The 16,600-nt window shown below is 52.8% G+C and overlaps 1 protein-coding gene across 1 annotated transcript; it reads left to right on the top strand.

Moving 5' to 3' along the window:
- Positions 1-995: 995 nt before the first annotated feature.
- Positions 996-15,273, top strand: Ints15 (integrator complex subunit 15). Its single transcript, XM_021162608.3, has 6 exons — positions 996-1,447; positions 1,960-2,181; positions 4,421-4,586; positions 8,096-8,620; positions 9,439-9,478; positions 14,462-15,273. The coding sequence occupies exons 1-6, from the start codon at positions 1,256-1,258 to the stop codon at positions 14,661-14,663; spliced, it is 1,347 nt and encodes a 448-aa protein (XP_021018267.1). The 5' UTR covers positions 996-1,255; the 3' UTR covers positions 14,664-15,273.
- Positions 15,274-16,600: the final 1,327 nt, after the last annotated feature.

Below are 16,600 nucleotides of genomic sequence, written 5' to 3'. Positions count from 1 at the left end.
TGCTAGATCCAGTAACTTCTGAGGTCCTAGTGTGAGAAGGGTCAAGAGATGTCCAAGGCTCTGGGTGACAACGAGGCCTTTGCCTCTTTCACTGCACCCTTGGGCGCCTGAACTAGGACCATAAAGCCTATTCCCTGATGTACAAGAGAGTCTCTGGGCTGTGCCCAGCTGCACTCTCTCCCTGGTCTGTTCTTTCCCAGGCAGGGGCCCTTTATCATCTTAACTAAATCCTCTCAGCCATAGGCCTCTTAGTCATTGTACTTGTGAGCCACACGCAAGACTTTTCCATTCTGTTTAAAATCTCTACTCCCCAATGGGCGGTGGTGGTGCACACCTTTGATCACAGGACTCAGGAGGCAGAGGAATGTGGATCTCTGAGTTTGAGGCCAGCCTGGTCTACACAGTGAGTTACAGGATAGCCAGGGCTACTCTGAGAAACCCTGTCTCGAAAAACCAAAAGAAAAAAAAATTCTCCAGTCTTCATTGACAGCTAGTTCAGTATAAATTGTAAATAAACCATCGCCCATAGATTGTATAAAAATCTTGAGCTGGGGAGTGGGAGTGTTGTAGGGTGGGAGGGTTTTCAGGAACAGGGAGCACGTGGGCTGAACCTTGTACTAAGATTCCCATAGTCCTCCTGGACTGGGCTAGAGCATAGCAGTTAAGAGGGTCCAGGAGTCAGGAGAGAATTTGGAAACATTGACCCTGGAACAGAAGGATCAGGGCGTGGGGGTGCTTACAAGCATCATTTGTCCTAGTAGTCGTCCCACTCCCGGGGGCGATCAGTGCACGTCCTGGTTGGAGGAGAGCACGAGAAGGCTTGCGTACGTGGTGCCGGCTCAGAACACCTCTGAGCGTCTGATAGCCAAACACCTCTGAAGTCAGAGAAACTCTTGCGAAGACGGCGGGGCGGGGCCTCGTGCTTGCCCGTGCGGGCTTCACCGCCAGGGGGCGCCCACGAGAGCACGCGGCCGCAGCCGGAGCTTGGCCCCTGCGGGCCGCCGTCGCCATTCAGCCGCCGGTTCGGCCGAGCGGCGTCGGCTCCCGCGGCTCTGGGCGGCGCCGCAGTCGGACCCCAGGATACCCGCTGGCCCGTGGCGGCGGCGGCGGCGGCGACGATGGTCCCCTGAGTGGGTCGGCGCCTGTTAGAGGCGGGCGGGCGCCGCGACCCTGCCCGCGTCGGGGCCCAGGCCGGTCGCGCCTCTTTGTCTCCGGGCGGAAGTAGGACTCGCGGCGGGGACAGGGCGGCCGCACCATGAGCGACATCCGCCACTCGCTGCTGCGGCGCGACGCGCTGAGCGCCGCCAAGGAGGTGCTGTACCACCTGGACATCTACTTCAGCAGCCAGCTGCAGAGCGCGCCGCTGCCCATCGTGGACAAGGGCTCCGTGGAGCTGCTGGAGGAGTTCGTGTTCCAAGTGCCCAAGGAGCGCGGCGCGCAGCCCAAGGTGCCCGCCCCGGCCGTGCCCTCGCTCGGTGACAGGCGCTCGCCCCGAGGTCTCGCTCCTCTTTCCGCTCCCCCGGCCCTGCAGTCCAGCGGCGTTGCTCAGCCGCGTGCCGGTTTCGCAGGCGTGTGACAGTTCGCCCACCAATGAATGATCCGAGTGGTGGCTTTGGGAACTGGCTACTTAACATCCCTCTGGGATGTCGCTTAACTAGATGCAGGGCTTTTTCCTTTGCTTATTCGTAGAGTTAAGCCCCCCATCCCCCGGCTTAGGCTTCAGAAGGGTGAAAAAAAAATACACCCTGGGAAAAAGAACAGATCTGTTTTCCTTTTTGAAACACTTTCTGTGTACCATGTATCTCGGGCCAGCCTGAAACTCATTATCTGCTACACTCGGCCTCGTGTGCGCTGGGATTCTAAGCATCCACTTCCCTAATCTCTTACTTAGGTGGTGGGAGCTAAGGGGCAGGTGGAGGCCCTCTTCTCACAGCTTCTCTTCCGGGTTTGTTTTTACAGAGACTGAATTCCCTCCAGGAGCTCCAGCTTCTTGAAATCATGTGCAGTTACTTCCAGGAGCAAAGCAAGGACTCCGTACGGCAGATCATTTTCTCCTCCCTTTTCAGCCCCCAAGGGAACAAAGCCGACGACAGCCGAATGAGCTTGTTGGGAAAGCTGGTCTCCATGGCCGTGGCCGTGTGTCGGATCCCCGTGTTGGAATGTGCGGCCTCCTGGCTCCAGGTACTACTGCTCTCGGAAATAGCGTTACTTTCCACAGTCTCCATAGATAGGATAACAAGAGTTGGAATGTTCGTAGAGGTCTTTTGCACGTGCGTGATGTCATCGATCATCGCTGCCTGGGTGCTACACCCAGTCCCGTTTTTTTAATGGAGCAAACAATTTTTTTGTTTCTTTGATTGACTTTTTTTTTTTTTTTTTTTTGAAACAAGGATTTGGTATGTAGCCCAAGCTGAATTCAACCCTCATGACCCTGCTACCTGAGTCTCTTGAGGATTATAGGGACCACCTCGTCTGGCTCTGGAATTGTAGCCTTCTTGTACACATAGTAGTAAAATTAGGATTTGTTTCATTTTGAAACAGGTTCTGATTATGTAGCCTGGGCTGTCCTGGATCTCAAAATGTAGACCAGACTGGCCTTGAACTCGACCCAGACCAGGTGTCTCTGCCCTCCCTAGCATTTGTGGTTAAAGGTATATGCCATCACACCCAGCTTACTTTTAGTATTAATGTGCATGTGTGATGTGTGTGTGGTTGCCTGTGCCACAGCACATCTGGAGAGGCCTGAGGACAGCTGTGTGAAGTCAGGTCACTACTGTCACCTCTTTTTTTTTTTTTTTTTTTTTGAGACAGGGTTTCTCTGTGTAGCCATGGCTGTCCTGGAACTCACTCTGTAGACCAGGCTGGCCTCAAACTCAGAGACCCGCCTGCCTCTGCCTCCCGAGTGCTGGGATTAAAGGTATACGCCACCACCACCTGGCTTCCTTGGCTCCTTTTCATCTTAAATGTTTAAAATTATTTGTTAACGTGTAACTGTTTTGTGTGGGGATGTTGTGTCTGTGTGTGTCTGTATACCACCTGTATGCTGCTGCTCACACCGTGGAGGCTTGAAGCGGAGCGGGCTTTCGATCCCTGCAACTAGAATTACAAATGGTTGTGAGCCACCATGTGGGTGCTAGGAATCGAATTTGGGTCCTCTGGGAGAGCAGCCAGTGCCCCTAACTACTGAGCCCCCCACTTCTTTTGTCCATATGCTGTTACAGAGCTTTCTCTCAGGTTGTCAGGCTTGCAAGGCAAGAGCTTCACTGGCTGAATCATCCACCGTCCTCCCAGTCTGCGTCTTACTGTATAGGCTTGATTGGCATGGGATTCACTCTGTAGACCAGGCTGGCCTTTAACTCACAAAGATTTGCCATCCTTGGCCTCCCCAGATTAAAGGTGTGTGACACCACACCCAGCCTTAAATTAATTTTTTGATAAGCAAAACCAAAAAAAAAGGCCTCATCTTCAGAATAAATGAAATGAAAAATCTATTTCTTAGGCAAAATGATTGGATTTTTAAAACAGTATGCGGAGGGAAGGAGAGATGGCTTAGTAGTTAAGAGACTGCACACAAAGGACCTAAATCCAGTCCTTAGAGCACCCATATCCAGCTCCCGGGAATCCCTTCCCCCTGTTCTCCTTGAATGTCTTTACGCACATGTATGGATCTACTCACACAGACTCACAGGGCTACACACCATGACAAGTAAAATCTTAAGAAAAACAAGTTTAACTATGTAGCTTAGGCCAGCCTACAACCTCTTAACCTTTTGCCCCAGGCTTCCTAGTGCTGAGACCGAGGCTTGAGCCACCACACCCAGCTGCCAGCTGTAGCAAACTTCGAGACAGGGTTTCTCTGTATAGCCCTGGCTGTCCTGGAACTCAAGAGATCTGCCTGCCTCTGCCTCCCAAGTGCTGGGATCAAAGGCGTGCGCCACCACTGCCGGGCTTGTGGCAAACATTTTATCATGTGATAATTCACAAACTCTTCCAAACCTCACAGTGGTAGTAACGGGTAGTTTTGATGTATGGTGTCCTTCAGAAATTGTCATTTCCTCGCCAGTGGTCTTACCAAAGTCACCTTTCAACCGAGACAGGCAGATTTATGTAACTATTCCACCTTTGCAGTGGGCCTGGTCCTTTTGCAAGAGCGCACTTCTGCCCTCTAGTGCTGGAGTGTGGGATAGCAGGCTGATTAGCTTGGCCGTCCCTGTGGAGCTGTGCTCCCCTGTGGCTGGGAAGTGGTGGTAGACTGGTGCCATGGGCTGTAGATGATGAGACCCTACCCCAAGGGGCTCTGTTAGCAGGTCTCCCAGCCCCAAAGTGGCTCCACCCACGTGGGTGGTCTTCACTCTTTACACGCAGCTGTCACCTGCCAGCTCAGGGTTCCTCAGTGACTTGGACTGTGGCTTCTTCCCAGCGGACACCCGTGGTCTACTGCGTGAGGCTTGCCAGAGTGCTTGTGGAGGACTACTGCTGTCTGGTGCCGGGCTCCGTTCAGACACTGAAGCAGATCTTTAGTGCCAGTCCTCGTTTCTGCTGCCAGTTCATAACGTCCGTGACCGCCCTCTACGACCTGTCATCAGGTGAGTGTCCAAGCAGCTTCTGGTGGACACCAGCTTTGTGTATTTCTTTCTTGCTGTGCTGGGGTAGAACCCAGAGCTGCGAGCAAGCTGGACAAGCATTCTGCCCTGGAATACCTCATGCCCCAGTGACTACATTGGCTTTTGTTTTATTTTGTGGTTTGTGTCTGGGGGGCGGGTGTCACGTGTGCAGTGCCCACAGTGGCCCTTGGAGCTAGAGTTACACATGGTCCAAACGTGGGAACTGAACTCAGGTTAAGAGCAGCGAGTGCTCTTACCCACTGTCCAGACCCTTGCCACTGACTTTTTTAACTGCAAAGCATACATCGTTATTATGGGGCTAAACCTAACCATACGGCATCTCAGTCATTTGCTAAAAGCGGCTTTGTTCAATTCTTCGCAGTTTGGGTCTGAATGGCAGAAATAAGAGCGTAGGAAACCAGGTACAGGCCCTTTTCCGTAGACATGTGACTGCCTCTCCACAAGATTTATTCTTAATTATGTGCATGGAGGGCAGGAGTATGACAGGGACCTGTGGGTGCCCAAGAAAGCCAGAATTGAGTGTCAGGGCCCTTGAAGGTGAAGGCACAGGCACTTGTGCCCAGTGTGGAAACTGGGAACCAAACACAAGTCTTCTGGAAGAGCAGCAAGTGCTCATCTGTCTGTCTGTCCATCCATCCAGCTATCTTTAAGGTTTCTTCTTTTGCCCCTTCCCTTCTGTCTTAGTTAGGGTTTTACTGCTATGAGCAAGGCAAGTCTTATAAAGGACAACATTTGGGGCTGGTTCAGTCCAGTATCATCAAGGTGGGAACATGGCAGCATCCTGGCAGGCCTGGTGCAGGAGGAGCTGAGAGTTCTACATCTTCATCTGAAGGCTGCTAGCAGAATACTGACTTCCAGGCAGCTAGGACAAGGATATTAGAGCCCATGCCCACGGTGACACACCTAGTCCAAAAGGACCACACCTTCTAGTAGTGCCACTCCCTGGTCCGTGCGTATACAAACCATCACACCATCTTACTCTTCTCCTTCCTCCTTCCTGTTTTCTTCCCGTGTGTGGATGTTTTGCCTGCTTGTATATCTGTGCACCACATGAATGCCTGGTATCCACAGACACCAGAAGAGGGTGTTAGATGCCCTAGGTCTGTAATTATAGACAGGTGTGAGCCACAAGTGGGTACTGGGAAATTAAACCTGGGTCTTCTGGAAGAACAGCCAGGAAGTAGGGGCCAGAGAAGACACAGATGTGGAAGGACTTGCGCAGAAAGTCCTGCTCATTGATGCTGTCCCAGGAATGTGTCTGTGATGGAGAGAATGGGTGAGGAAGCCAGGCTTCACGTCAACAATGGCCCCTGCAGTGTCTTCTGCCTGAGGCTCGTGGTTCTCCCACAAAGGGAAGGTGTTTGTGCTGCTTTCTGTGGAGTGAGCCTGCTTTTGTGCTCAGGGGTCAGGCTCCTCCCTCTGTCCTTTGCCCTGGCTGCCCTGGGGGCTGACAGCTCAGCCAACACTTTGAGAGTCTTTGGGAACCTTGTCTGTTTCCTGTTCCATCCCAGCCCCATGGCCATGTGTTTGTCCCCATCTTAGTGCTTTCAGGTTGGAGGCTTCTGCTCTTAGAAGCGCTGAGATTCGTGCCTGTGGTGCACAAACATCCGTGCAGGCAAACGGGTTCAAGAGCACTGGCCTCTCCTGTGGGAATGGAGAATTCAGTCACTAAGCACACGTGCCACGCACATGCCCAGGGCATAGATGCACACTCTCACCTGACTGCTCGCTGCCTTTAGGCCACGACAGGTGCCTCCACTGAGGCCTGGGCATGTGTTAGAAATGTAAGGGGCAGAAACTCCCTGGGGAATCGAGGGCACAGGGGCAGGGCTGCCACAGCGGGGCTGTAGACCACAGCTGCTGCCTCTTGCCGGTGGTGGGGTGTATGGGGAAGTGTTGTTGGGACAATCGGGGACAGTCTTCAGAGGCGGAAAAGCTGGGGACCTTATTCCAACGGAGTGGGCACATGCCTTGCCTCCCAAGTCCTCCTCTGACATGCAGGGACTCTGTCAGGCTTTGCTCTGCCATGAGCTGAGCTGAGAACACAGCCTCAGAGAGGAGGCTGGGCAGCAGCCTGAGCATATACCGTGCTGATGCCAAATTGGGCAGAGTAGCTTGGTGACATAAAAGCCAGGCTGCCAGGGGTCTGAGATGAGCCCTCCACCTGTTGGTTTGGTTTGGTTTTTAGTTTTTGTTTGTTTGTTTGGTTTTTTTTTTTCAGACAAGGTTTCTTGGTATAACAGCCCTGGCTGTCCTGGACTCACTTTGTAGACCAGGCTAGCCTTGAACTTACAGAGATCCTTCTGCCTCTGCTTGCGAGTGCTGGGATCAGAGGCATGCACCACCACGCCCAGCTCCACCATGTGTTTCTAGTCAGTTCTGAGAAAGAACTCTGGGGTGTGTGGATTAAGAGGGTTGGTTTGCTTAAAGGACTGGGACCAGCACCTGACACACAGTAGGCCCAGAGTTAGTGCCAACTTCTGCCCTTGTTAGTGCTGTCCCAGAGTCACGCTGGTACTTAGATAAGGGCTCCAACTTTGGGGCTGCGCTGGCTGACTGACAGCACTCCACACTGCTCCCTGAAGGTCACTGTGGCTGTCACTTTACTACAGAGGAGATACCGGGCATAGGGAGGACACCTACACCCAGACAAGGGCTGAAGCGCACCCGTCATTTTGAGCTTGGGGATAGTGAGCTAGCTCTTTGTGTAGAACAGCAGTTCTCAACCCATGGGCCGTAATCCCTTTGATAAACCTCTGTTCAAAAGTATTTACACTACAGTTCATAACAATACCAAACTTACAGTTATGAAGTGAAAATAATTTTATGGCTTGGCATCACCATGTCATGAGGAGCTGTACTAAAGGATCACAGTGTCAGGGAGGCCGAGCACCATGTGCAGAAGCACGTGCCATACAGCGTGACAACTTAAGTTCAATCCCTGGGACCTATGTAAAAGTGCAGAGGGAAGGGACTCCTGCAGTGTCCTCTGATCTCCACATATGCTTTATGTTCGAGTATATACACACGCACACACACACACATACAAGCACACGCACGCACGTAGATGCACCAAAAATTAAATAAGTGTGTGTAGGGGTGGAAGTGATGGAGTTCAAGGGAATTGTTAACTTAGGTGGTTTTATTTTTACTTGTGTTTTTCTGAGCCTTGACTTTGGCTGTAGGGTCCTGGACACTGGGGACAGGACATTGATCATGGTGCAGATGTTAAGAAGGAGACTGAGTCCAGGACAGCCAGAGCTACACAGAGAAACCCCATCTCGAAAAACCAAAAAAAAAAAAAAAAAAAAGAGAGAGAGAGAGAAGGAGACAGAGGATGAGTGTGACTTGGGCATTAGGCATCTGAGTGTCAGACACGAAGGCTCTAAACTCAGAGGCCCATCCCCCACTGTCCACTCTGCTCCTGTCCCCAAGGCCAGACCTGCCCCTGACTGCATGTCTCTTTGCAGATGACCTCATCCCACCTTTGGACTTGCTTGAAATGATTGTCAGCTGGATTTTCGAGGACCCGAGGCTGATTCTCATCACATTTTTAAATACTCCCATCGCCGCCAACCTGCCCATAGGATTTTTAGAGCTCACGCCCCTCATTGGGCTGATCCGGTGGTGTGTGAAGGCCCCTCTGGCTTACAAAAGGAAGAAGCCTTGCCTATCCAATGGCCACATCAGTCACAAGGTTGCCAAGGACTCGGGCGCGGGCACGGACAGAGACTCGCACTTGCTGTACTCAAAGCTCCACCTGAGCGTCCTGCAGGTCCTCATGACGCTCCAGCTGCACCTCACAGAGAAGAACCTGTACGGACGCCTGGGGCTCATTCTGTTCGACCACATGGTCCCGCTTGTGGAGGAGATCAACAGACTGGCAGATGAACTGAACCCCCTCAATGCCTCCCAGGAGATTGAGCTTGCCCTGGACCGCTTGGCCCAGGCCTTGCAGGTGGCTATGACGTCGGGGGCCCTGCTGTGCACGAGAGGTAAGTGCTAACCCGGTGATCCGTGTTGTACGCAGAAAGGATGGCATCTCAGACAGATATTGCCTTTGCTTCTTCAGGGACTTGCTCCCCGTCCCTGTGACTGTAAGGGACTGTCCCCCAGAGTCGTCCTCACGGGGTGCTGCTGTGCTCTAGATGCCACATCTAGATGTCACCTGGCTCTTTTCGGCACAAGGTGGCTAGAGCATCCAGAGCTTTTCCTCTGTAGGACTAGGATTTTGGCGTACTTGTGTGCGGTGAACCTTGCTTTGTATAGCCCAGGCTAGCCTGAAACTCGTGGCAGTTTTTCTGCCTCTGTACCTGAGTGCTAGGATTATGGGAGTGAACCTCCACGCTTGCATATGTTCGCTGTCTGATTTCCTCTTTTGGCGGCAGGTGGACAGTACTGGAGACTGAGCTAGGGCCTCGAGCGTGCTAGACGAGCTCTCTGTCTCCGAGTATAGCACCAGCCCTGCGTTTGCCATCTAATGCACTGTTGGCCTGTGTCCCCAGTGGAGGGGTGCCGTTGATGAGTCCCCCCCACATTTTACCCTGGGTATTCGGTTATTCAGTAAGAGCTCTGACTTGTGGCTCTTTGCCAGACACTCAACAGATTGTCAACAGTCCCCCTCCCACCCAAGTGGCTTCTTCTGTTTCCAGTTTGTTTTTATTTTATGTGAAAACTGCCATTCAGGAGAATCCAGTTTCTAAGGCGGCTGGGAGCTTACTGCAGCAGGTCCTGCTGCTGGCTGGCCAGCGGTCTTGTTAAGAACCTTGAACCCAGGTCTCCCCCGTCTAATCTCATGTCTCCTTAATTACAGATGACCTGAGAACCTTGTGCTCCCGGCTGCCCCATAACAAGTAGGTGTTCCTACCTCCACCTGGGTTGGCACTGCTGGGGCAGGGTGGGAATGGCAAGAGGCAGAGCAGGGCACACAGGCACTGTGGTCCTGGGAAATCTGGTCTGCAGGCGGCTGAGTATCCCCTGATGAGCTTTCTGGAGGGTTAGATTGGTCCTGGGAAAAGCAGAGGCTCAGGACAGCCCTCACCAGAGTGAGAGAGACCACAGCGACCTCCCAGTGTCACTCAGAGCTGCTAAGGCAGTTAGAGCAGAGCTTGGTGCCTCGTGTGAGCCGCTGTCCCTTTCAGAACCCGGGACATTGCACTTCTGTGACTCTCCCTAGAAGTGAAGCCAAGATGTGTGTGTGCTGGAGGCGGTGTGCCCTCCTAACACTGCGGTGACCCTGAGAGCCCAGTGTGCTGGGCCTACCTGTGCATGGCTTCCCTCAGCAGGCACTTGGCTTTGGAGGTATTTGTGATGGCATTTGGGCAATCTCTGTATGTGTCTCTGGGTCTGTTTCCCTATGGGGGTGGCAATGATGTCTGCCTCATGGTGTGTCTCATGAGAGCTGCTGTCCTTTCAGAATGTAAGCATTTCAGTTCTGTGACTCTGTCCTTAGATGCAAAGCCAAAAGCTCTGTGCACGACAGAGTCTCATGCAGTGCAGAGGGAGCATGGTGGCCCTCGGTCCCAGGTACAGGGGACAGTCAGTAACCATCATACCTTGGGAGAGGGGCTGTAGAGCTGCTAAGAGTAACTGTGGCTGGGAGTCGGCTCAGCCACAGAAACACTTGATGCATAGCAAGGGGTCCTCAGTTAGATACTCAGGACCCACATTAACAAAGCAACTTGTAGCACGCCAGAGTAGAGGCAGAGACTGGAAATTCCCTGACAGCTTGCAGGGCAGTTAGTTAGCCTGGAGGACGATGGGAGACACTTGAGACTCCAGCTTAAGCTAGGTGGAAGGTGAGCTGACATCTGAGCTTGTCCTCTGACCTCCATGTTTGCCATGACACACATGTGCCTGAACTCACATACATGAGTATCTGTATGTACGTGTGTTATTCACATGTACATGTGCATCACATACATCCACACACATAGAAATTGCGACCGCTGAGCAAGGTGCTGTTCAGTTGAAGCCAGGCGTGTGAACACGGCAGGCTTACAGCAGTGGTGAGGTGTGAACACAGCAGGCTTACAGCAGTGGTGAGGTGTGAGCAGGGCAGGCTTACAGCAGTGGTGAGGTGTGAACAGAGCAGGCTTACAGCAGTGGTGAGGTGTGAGCAGGGCAGGCTTACAGCAGTGGTGAGGTGTGAACAGAGCAGGCTTACAGCAGTGGTGAGGTGTGAACACGGCAGGCTTACAGCAGTGGTGAGGTGTGAGCAGAGCAGGCTTACAGCAGTGGTGAGGTGTGAACAGAGCAGGCTTACAGCAGTGGTGAGGTGTGAACAGAGCAGGCTTACAGCAGTGGTGAGGTGTGAGCAGGGCAGGCTTACAGCAGTGGTGAGGTGTGAACAGGGCAGACTTACAGCAGTGGTGAGGTGTGAACAGGGCAGGCTTACAGCAGTGGTGAGGTGTGAACAGGGCAGGCTTATAGCAGTGGTGAGGTGTGAGCAGGGCAGGCTTATAGCAGTGGTGAGGTGTGAACAGAGCAGGCTTACAGCAGTGGTGTGGTGTGAGCAGGGCAGGCTTACAGCAGTGGTGAGGTGTGAACAGAGCAGGCTTACAGCATTGGTGTGGTGTGAGCAGGGCAGGCTTATAGCAGTGGTGAGGTGTGAACAGAGCAGGCTTACAGCAGTGGTGAGGTGTGAGCAGGGCAGGCTTACAGCAGTGGTGAGGTGTGAGCAGGGCAGGCTTACAGCAGTGGTGAGGTGTAAGCAAGGCAGGCTTATAGCAGTGGTGAGGTGTGAACAGGGACAGGCTTATAGCTGTGGTGAGGTGTGAACAGGGCAGGTTTACAGCACTGGTGAGGTATGAACAGGATGGGTTTACAGCAGTTCTGAGGTGTGAACAGGGCAAGTTTACAGCAATGGTGGTGTGTGAGCAGTACAGGCTTACAGCAGTGATGAAATGCAGGTAGGACTGCTGGTCTTGGTTCATTTGTTACTGGGTCCCGGGCCACTTGATCTTGTCACTTTTTACTGGGTCCCAGGATTGGTGCTGACAGGCAGCCTGGATAAGGAGCTAGGCATCTTAGCTGCCCTGGTTGTCATAGCCACCAGCACCTGGTTCCTGGCTCTGCCACACTGGCCAGTCTGGGCAGGAGCCTGCACATCAGCCGAGTGCTGCTTCATTGAAGTTGAGGAAGGCTGGTCTGTGCCATGGTGGGGCCCTGTCACCTAGTCCGGAACTCTCGAGTTCTCTGAGAGAGTGGCTGAGTGTCTGGCCTTGAGTGAAGTGGGAGAGGTGCTGACAGGACACATGGGCCACCCTCAGTGGCTGGAGCGCTGTTCAGGGCTCACTGCTCCTTTTCCTCTACCTACCAGACCATGGCATCTCACTGTGAACACTGAGTTCTAACTTCCCCACCAGACTGCAAACTTCTGGAAATGCTAACTCGGGCAGGCTATAGGCTCTGCAGTGCTCAGTGGACTTTGACTTTTTCTTTTCTTTTTTTTTTTTTTAAAGATTTATTTATTTTTATTATATGTAAGTACACTAGATACTCCAGAAGAGGGCGTCAGATCTCATTACAGATGGTTGTGAGCCACCATGTGGTTGCTGGGATTTGAACTTCGGACCTTCAGAAGAGCAGTCGGGTGCTCTTACCTACTGAGCAATCTCACCAGCCCTGACTTTTTCTTTTTCTGTTTCTTTTTCTGTTTCTCTCTCTCTTTCTTATTTATTTTATATATATATAGAGAGAGGGGGAGGGTGTCTGGCCATGTGGGCAGGCTGACCAGAGCTCACCCGGCTTATAAAGGCTCTGACTGAGCTTCTTATCCTGAGGTCTTGGTTGCTTGGTCGCTTGGTTTTGGTTTGGTTTGGTTTTTTCGAGACAGGGTTTCTCTGTGACAGCCCAGCCTGTTCTGGAACTCACTGTAGACCAGTTTGGTCTCAAACTCAGAGATCCACCTGCCCCTGCCTCCTGAGTGCTAGGATTAGAGGTGTGCGCCACCACTCAGAGTTATTTTCACAAAAAGAAAATGAGATGTAAATGAAATCTCTCAGAGGGTCTGGTGAGATGGTCCAGTGGTTGGAGCACTGTTGCTCTTGCAGACGGCCTGGTTTGCACTTTTAGCACTCAGATGGCAGCTCACAACTGACTCTAATGCCAGTCAAGGGATCTGCCCCACACCTTCTTCTGGCCTCCTGTGCGCTGCATGCATGTGGTCCACAGACATACATGCAGGCAGAACGTCCTCACACGTGAAATAAAGTAGACGTGTGGAGGGTTTTTCTTGTTTCTTTGTTTTTTGAAAAGGCCTCAGAGGGGCTTTGACCCCTTAACTCTGCCCATTCTCTTCATGGCTACAGTGACTGTCTGAGATGTCTTGGGAGCTTTGGGTCCCCTGTGCTGCTATAGGAAGGTCTGTGACAGTCCCACCATCTGCTCCAGGGAAGCTCCAGACAGGGTCCGAAGAGCAGCAGGGCCACTTGAGGGCAGGCTGGCTGTCACTGGGTCAGCATTTGAGGAAGGGCAGGTGTCACTGGGTCAGCGTTCAGGGAGGTGCGGCATTGTGAAACTGGGGGCCAAGGGGATGAGCAGCCCGAGCTGGAACCGGAAGGCTGGGTTTGGTGACAGAGAGAGTAGCACCATGGCCAGGCTGAGCTTCGGTGAGGCTGGGAGAGGGGTGAGCTTGTGTCTACAGCAGAGACTACGCAGGGAGGCTGAGTCCTCAGCGTGGAGAGCCCAGCTGCCTGGCAGACGGACTTTGGGAAGGTGATGCGCTGAGCTTTAGAGCAGGCTGTTCTGATCCTGCCGCCAGCTGGGAAGGATCTGGGACCTCAGAGCAGCACCGCACTCAGGATGGGGCGTTCCAGATGGTGGAGGCTGTAGAAAGGAAGGGAGAAGAGGTTCTGGTGAGTCCCAACAGAGCCTTGGGGTCTAGGCAAGGAGGGTGTAGCTCTGGTATCTTGCTTCCTTAGATCTTGGGGCTATGATCCTTTGAATCGTAATGCACTATTGAAAAGCCATCTTTGTGGGGCTTATGTATGGAATGCAGTCAGAACACAATTAGAATTGACATTTTCCTGGTGGCCAAATTGTTGTCTTGAGGCAGTGTGGTGAATGGGCTGGAGGCCGTCTTCGTTGGTGTTACTGTTGCTGTGATGGAGCCCCAGGACCAAAGCAACCTGGGGAGGAGAGGGTTTATTTGACTTCCACATCCTGTTCATTATAGAAAGAAGTCAGGACAGGAACACAGCAGGGCAGGAACCTGGAGGCAGGGGCTGATGCAGAGGCCATGGAGGGCGCTGCTCCCATGGCTTGCTCAGCCTGCTTTCTTATAGAAGCCAGGACCTCCAGCCTAGGGGTGCCACCACCCACAATGGGCAGGCCCTCCCCCATCTATCACTAGTTAGGAAAATGCCCTCCAGCTGGATCTCATGGAAGCGTTTTCTCAGTTGAGGCTCCTTCCTCTCAGATAACTCCAGCTTCTGTCAAGTTGACATAAAACTAGAGCCAGCACAGAGCCTGACCTCTGTGAGCCTCAAGTTCTGAGGGCTTAGGGTTCTGGATGCCACATGGAGACTTTCACGTGGTCATGGTTCCAAGCATAGCCACCCATCCGTGGTGGGATTGTAGCTTTCTCCCTGCAGGTCCTTCTCGCTCAGTCCTGGGCTAACCATCATTAAGTTCCCCAGTCTCCTGTGCTCCTCAGGAGCCCCTGACTCAGGAGGTGTGAGGCACCAGGGACAGAGGGTCAGAGCAGCTTCTGGAGTGCTGGGATAACAGGCATGTACCGTCAGGCCTGCAGCATTTGGGAGAACAGGCCAGAGGCCCAAGTGGCAGCACTGGGTTGAAGGCCTCGGTCTTAATCTCTCTCCTTGTGTTTGCAGCCTGCTCCAGCTGGTGATCTCGGGCCCAGTGCAGCAGTCGCCACACACCGCTCTTCCCCCTGGGTTCTACCCGCACATCCATACTCCCCCGCTGGCCTATGGGGCTGTGCCAGCGCACCCAGCTGCCCACCCAGCCCTGCCTACGCACCCAGGGCACACCTTCATCTCAGGTGTGACCTTCCCGTTCAGGCCCATCCGCTAGGCTGGCCCTTCCAAGCCAAGCCGCCAAGCGGCTGTGTGCCTTGCTCCCGGACCAAGGAAGCCCTTGGAGAGAGGGATGCTGGCCCCATGGACAAGGACCCCTGGGAGGCAGCAGGTGGTCCTTCCAGCTGGCAGAACCATCTTGGTACTGATGTCCCAAGTTGCTGTTGCCGGGGTGCCTCCTACCTGGTCATATTAAATATCCAGATTGGATGATGAAAGCGAGTGGGCTCCACCCTCTGCAGAGAGCACTGTGGGTGTTTTTAGATATGCCAGTCTGTGAGTGACAGTTGTCACACACAGACACTCTCAGCTCACCACCAGGGTATGCTAGTGGGTAAGCCAGTGCCTGCGGTGCCTGCGGGTCCATTTGCCCTGCCTCAGGAATGTGAAGTGTCTCTGCCACCAACAGCGTTTTTCTGCAGCTCCATGAGCTCAGAGTGCAGAGGGTGAGACCCAGCTCGTACGCAGTACTGGGCCCAGCTCAGGGACACCTGTTGGGATTCCCCATCACCTTGGAGAGGATCTGTCTTATAGGGGGTGGGGAGGCGGGTATCTAAATTTTCCTTTCATGTGTTCAAAATAAATTTTTCTAAACAGTTTCATAGGCATTGTGGGATTTTCATTTTGTGGTGCTGAGATTCAAGCTCATGACATTGCACCTACTTAGCAGGTGTGTTTTCAGTGCGCTACACCTCAGCCCTATGGAACATACATCTTTAATTAAATTTTAAGGATTTGATGTGTGTGTGGATTTCATGTGCATGTATGCCTGTGTACCATGCATGTACAGTGACAGTGACCTTGGAGGCCTGATGCTTGTGTATGTCCATGTGGGTGCTGGGGAACTGAACCCAGGACCTTCATCAACTTTCCACTTTATACTGTTGAGACATGACGTCAGTCTGATCCTGTGGCCTGCTCTTTATGATACTGTGTTATGTGTGTGTGTGTGCGTGTAAGGCAGACATGCAGGCTACCCTGCACATGTGCAGGTCAACTTGGGGAGTCGCTCGGGTCATCGCACTTGGCTACATGCTGCTTGGTTACAAACTGCTCGACTGTTTCAGGCTTCAGCAAGCCCGTCACCACCCACACCATACTGGGGTTACAGGTGACGAGGGTCAAGCTGAGCCCTTCTCGCAGGCCCTGGGCATCGCCCTCAGATCCCCATGCTTTTGCAGTAAGCAACTCCAGCGGGGCCATTCCCGCTACTTTGGACCAAAACTTCAGATTCAGTCTCCACTCGAGCTGGGTTTTGGCCTCTGCTCAGACTGGATGCACAGATTGCTTCTGCCCTGCGGTTAGTCCTTCTGTTCTGCAGTCAGTCTTCTCTCGGGTACCAGGGATGTTCTTGAGGACCCTAGGACATTGTTGGAAGGGATAGGCTTGTATTCTTACTAACTTTAAGGAAGGGACACTCATGTCCCTGTGCCTATCAGAAGTGACAGCTGTCAAGAACAAACGACAGCAGGACAGGATTAAATGAAAAGTGAAGAAATGGAATCTCGAAGACTAAACTGGAAGACAGCGCCAAACCAGACAGCGTAGGAAAGCTGAGGGGTCGTGGGGAGAGTGAGAGAGAGAGAGAGAGAGAAGAGAGAGAGATCTCCCTGAGTTTCCATGTGGCCATCCCAGCATCGCCTGCTTTAGAATCCTTCCGTATCCCCCAAAGGTGCTCCTTACCTCAGCCCTGCTCGCCCTACACCCAAACTTGGGCAGCCCCCCATCTTCCTTTTCTCTATGGATTTGCCTTTTCTGGAAATTTCTTATCTGTGGACCAGTGCAGAATGTGGCCTTGTGTCTGGCTTTTTTTACTTAGTATGAGGTTTTCAAGGGTTTGGTTTTGTGTGTATCATTTTACCTGCCTGTGTATCCCTTCACCGTGTGTGTGCAGCAATACCCTCAGAGGCCAGAAGAGGGCACCAGATCCCCTGG

This window comes from Mus caroli, unplaced genomic scaffold (genome assembly GCF_978045245.1).
Source record: "Mus caroli unplaced genomic scaffold, Mus_caroli_1 scaffold_4, whole genome shotgun sequence".
Classification (NCBI taxonomy): Eukaryota; Metazoa; Chordata; class Mammalia; order Rodentia; family Muridae; genus Mus; species Mus caroli.
Note: the sequence above shows the minus strand (reverse complement) of the source record. Positions and strands in the feature narration are given on the sequence as shown.